At 45.0% G+C, this 3,283-nt stretch overlaps 1 protein-coding gene across 1 annotated transcript in view; it reads right to left on the reverse strand.

The window, feature by feature from the left end:
* Nucleotides 1-3,283, reverse strand: part of SYTL5 (synaptotagmin like 5) — a gene marked incomplete at its 5' end in the record, with an annotated part of 95,912 nt that overhangs the window by 80,220 nt on the left and 12,409 nt on the right. The window contains one exon of the mRNA XM_006768677.2: nucleotides 1,351-1,529. Within this exon, the coding sequence (XP_006768740.1) occupies nucleotides 1,351-1,529 (179 nt within the window). The remainder of the gene's footprint in view (nucleotides 1-1,350; nucleotides 1,530-3,283) is intronic.

Here is a 3,283-nt window from a genome sequence, read left to right on the forward strand (position 1 = left end):
AAAAGGTTTAATTTCCAAAATATATAAAGAACTCATAAAACTCAACACCAAACAAACAACGCAATAAAAAAAAAAAAAGGGGGCAGAAAACATAAAAATATAGCTATCCCAAGAAGACATATGAACAGCCAATAGTTATACGAAAAGATGTTCAACCTCACTGGCAATTAGGGAAATGCAAATAATAACTACAATAAGACACTACCTTACACCTTTTAGAGTAGCCTTTATCAACAAGACAAGCAATAACAAGTATTGGAGAAGTTGTGGAAAAAAGAGAATCCTCATTCACTGCTGGTGGGAATGCAGACAACCACTATGGAAAGCAGTCTGGCAATACCTCAAAAAATTAAGAATATAGTTACGATATGTGCCAGAAATCCCTCTTCTGGTTAAATATCCTACAACCTGGAAATCATGTATTCAAAAAGATAATATGTACCCCTATGTTCATTGCAGCTTTATTTACAGTGGCCAAGAGATGGAAACAACAAAAGTGTTTTGCAATAGAGGACTAGATAAAGAATATGTGGTGCATATGCACAATGGAATACTACTCAGCCATAAGAAAGGCTGAAATAGTGGCATTTGTAAATTTGCAACAACATGGATGGACCTTAAGAACATTATGCTAAGTAAAATAAGTCAGTCAGAAAATGCTAAGAACTACATGATTTCACTCATATATGGGATATAAAACTAAAAGTCGCGAACACAAACAGCAGTGTGATGGTTGCCAGGGTGAATGGTATGGGGGAGAAGAGGATCCTAATATAAGGTGACAGGAGAAGATTTGACTTTGGGTGATGGGCACATGGTGCAATATATAGATCTTATAACATAGAAAATCACATCTTAAACCTATAAATTCATGTTGACCAATGTCACCCCAAAAAATTTAATTGAAAAAAGATAAATAAGCTTAAAAAAGAATCTATAATAATAAAAGCATAAAATGCTAATTAGACTGGACAGCTGAACAACCTTCCAATGTCATTCCGATGTCCTTCTGGACGAAGCCGCCATGGTGGGGGCCAAGGCAGAGGTGGTTAGGGGTAATCAGGCAGGCAGGCAAGAGTTTAAGAGCCAGTGGTCCCGGATTGCAAGAGGGAGGTCTGACTGCCAGTTTAGGCCTGATCCCACAGGGATCCCTATGGAATTGGACCTAAACCCACAGTCGGACATCGCCTGAAGTGTCCTGGATTGCTAAAGGGTGCATGCTGGGCTGAGGGACCCTCTCCCATGCATGCATTTCATGCACCAGGTCTCTAGTCTTCTATAAAAGAAGCACATATATTGACAAAAAAATGCAACTATTGAAATAAACAGCAGAATATTTTATGTGCTTACGCATCTGTCCTCTGTTTCTTTTCATCTCCTATGGCCAGATTTTTGCAATTCTTGACAAAAATATGGAGCCCGCCAGTTTTGTAGCAGTAGCTGATGTGGAGAAGGATTTCACCACTGACCTTCACGTTGCCATAGTCTCCTGTTTCACTGTAAACACTCAGCATGCTATTAAGGCTGGCCTAGAATAAACAAGATAGAAAGAGGAGTCCTATCTCTCTATATAAAAAGCCAGCGACTGTAATGCCGTAATGACAGGAACAACCAGTCACAATAATGCCTACTTCGGCCAGCGAACTGGCTCAATCAGGGGGTGGGGCTGGCTGACCAACCTTCTGCGGCCCCTCTCCCCAGCTGGCTCCACCCATGATTGGCCACTCCTACCCTGATCAAGGGCAGGGTGACAGGCCAACCCCCCCCTGTGGCCCTTCCCCCTGGCTGGCCCCAACCCTGATGGGTCCCACCACCCTGATCAGCCCACAGCACCTCCCCCCAGCCAGCTCCACCCCCAATTGGCCCCCCACGCCTATTGGGGGTGGGGCTAGCCGGCCAACCTCCCACAGCCCCCAGCCACCCACCCCCACGCCCCCCCCCACAGCTGGCCCCACCCCTGATCAGCCCCCACCACCCCAATGGTCCTGCGGCCCCTCTCCCCAGCCAGCTCCATTCCTGATCAGCCCCCACCACACCAAACAGGGTGGGGCTGGCTGGCCAACCTCCCATGATCCCTCCTCTGGCTGCTTACCACCTATCAACCCCCTCACCCCATTCAAGGGGGGCAGCTAGCTCACAACCCACAGCCCCTCCCCATGGCTGACCCTGCCCCCAATCAGTCCCCTCACCCCAATCGGGGGCAGGTCCTATTGGCCAATCACTCATGGCCCCTCCCCTCAGCCAGCCCAGCCCTAATTGGGCCCCAATCGGGGCGGGCTGGCTGGTTAACCTCCACTGCCTCTTCGTCCCGGCAGACCTGGTCCCGATCCGCCCCAATTGGGGCTGGGCCAGCCAGCCAGACCCCATCCACGCATGAATTCATGTACTGGGCCTCTAGTATTATACTAATGATCTCTTCACAAAACCACCCCTTTTATTCAATTATAATTCCTGTTCTTTATAATCAGTAGGGAAATCTAAGGAAATGGAAGAAAGCAAAAATCACTTATTTGCTTAATTTTCTCGTTGCATAAAATCCAAGCCTGAGAAAGGATAATAAGATCTAGGGCCATTAGTAATGAAGGCAGGAAACTTGCTGAGAGGAGAAGCATTGCTTTTCTGCATTAGTGAATAGCCTTTGTTTATTCACTTTTCTAATGAATATGGAGTCATTGAGGCATTTCCAATCCCATCTCCTCTCCAAATCCCTGTAGCTTTCTCCTTTCTCATTGGGAGGCTCAAAGTCAATATACTTCAAGATCTAGAATGCGTTCACCAGGAAAAACAAAAGCTCATCTATTTGCTAGTAAGAGCTACAAAATTCTCCCTGGTACACCCCCAGAGAGCATCTCATTAGCCTCTGGAAAGTCATAACTGCAGTATTAACAAGGCACCCCTCAGCAGCTATGTGGCCACCTAAGTAATGTAGGACCCTGGCTTCCTAAACCTCTGTAAAGTATCAACCCACAAAATAGAACACTACAGTAACACACCAACCAATACATAAATTGTTTTAAAAAGTCCAAATCTCCCAGAATGAATTGGAGTTTCTGATGAGTCACTAATTATGAGAGACATATTTTCAATCAACTAACAAAATTATCCTTTAGTGCCATAAGCAAAAACTCTATCTTAGCAACATGACTAGCACAAAATACCACCTGAAAGGCTTTCATGAGTGACTTAACAGTCTTAAAAATCTTGTTTGTGAACCACTGGGAAGTAAGGACCATGGTAAATGCAGAGAGGTTCCACTTTTGACTTTTTCATATATATATGTATA

The sequence above is a fragment of the Myotis davidii genome, unplaced genomic scaffold, assembly GCF_000327345.1.
Source record: "Myotis davidii unplaced genomic scaffold, ASM32734v1 scaffold1263, whole genome shotgun sequence".
Classification (NCBI taxonomy): domain Eukaryota; kingdom Metazoa; phylum Chordata; class Mammalia; order Chiroptera; family Vespertilionidae; genus Myotis; species Myotis davidii.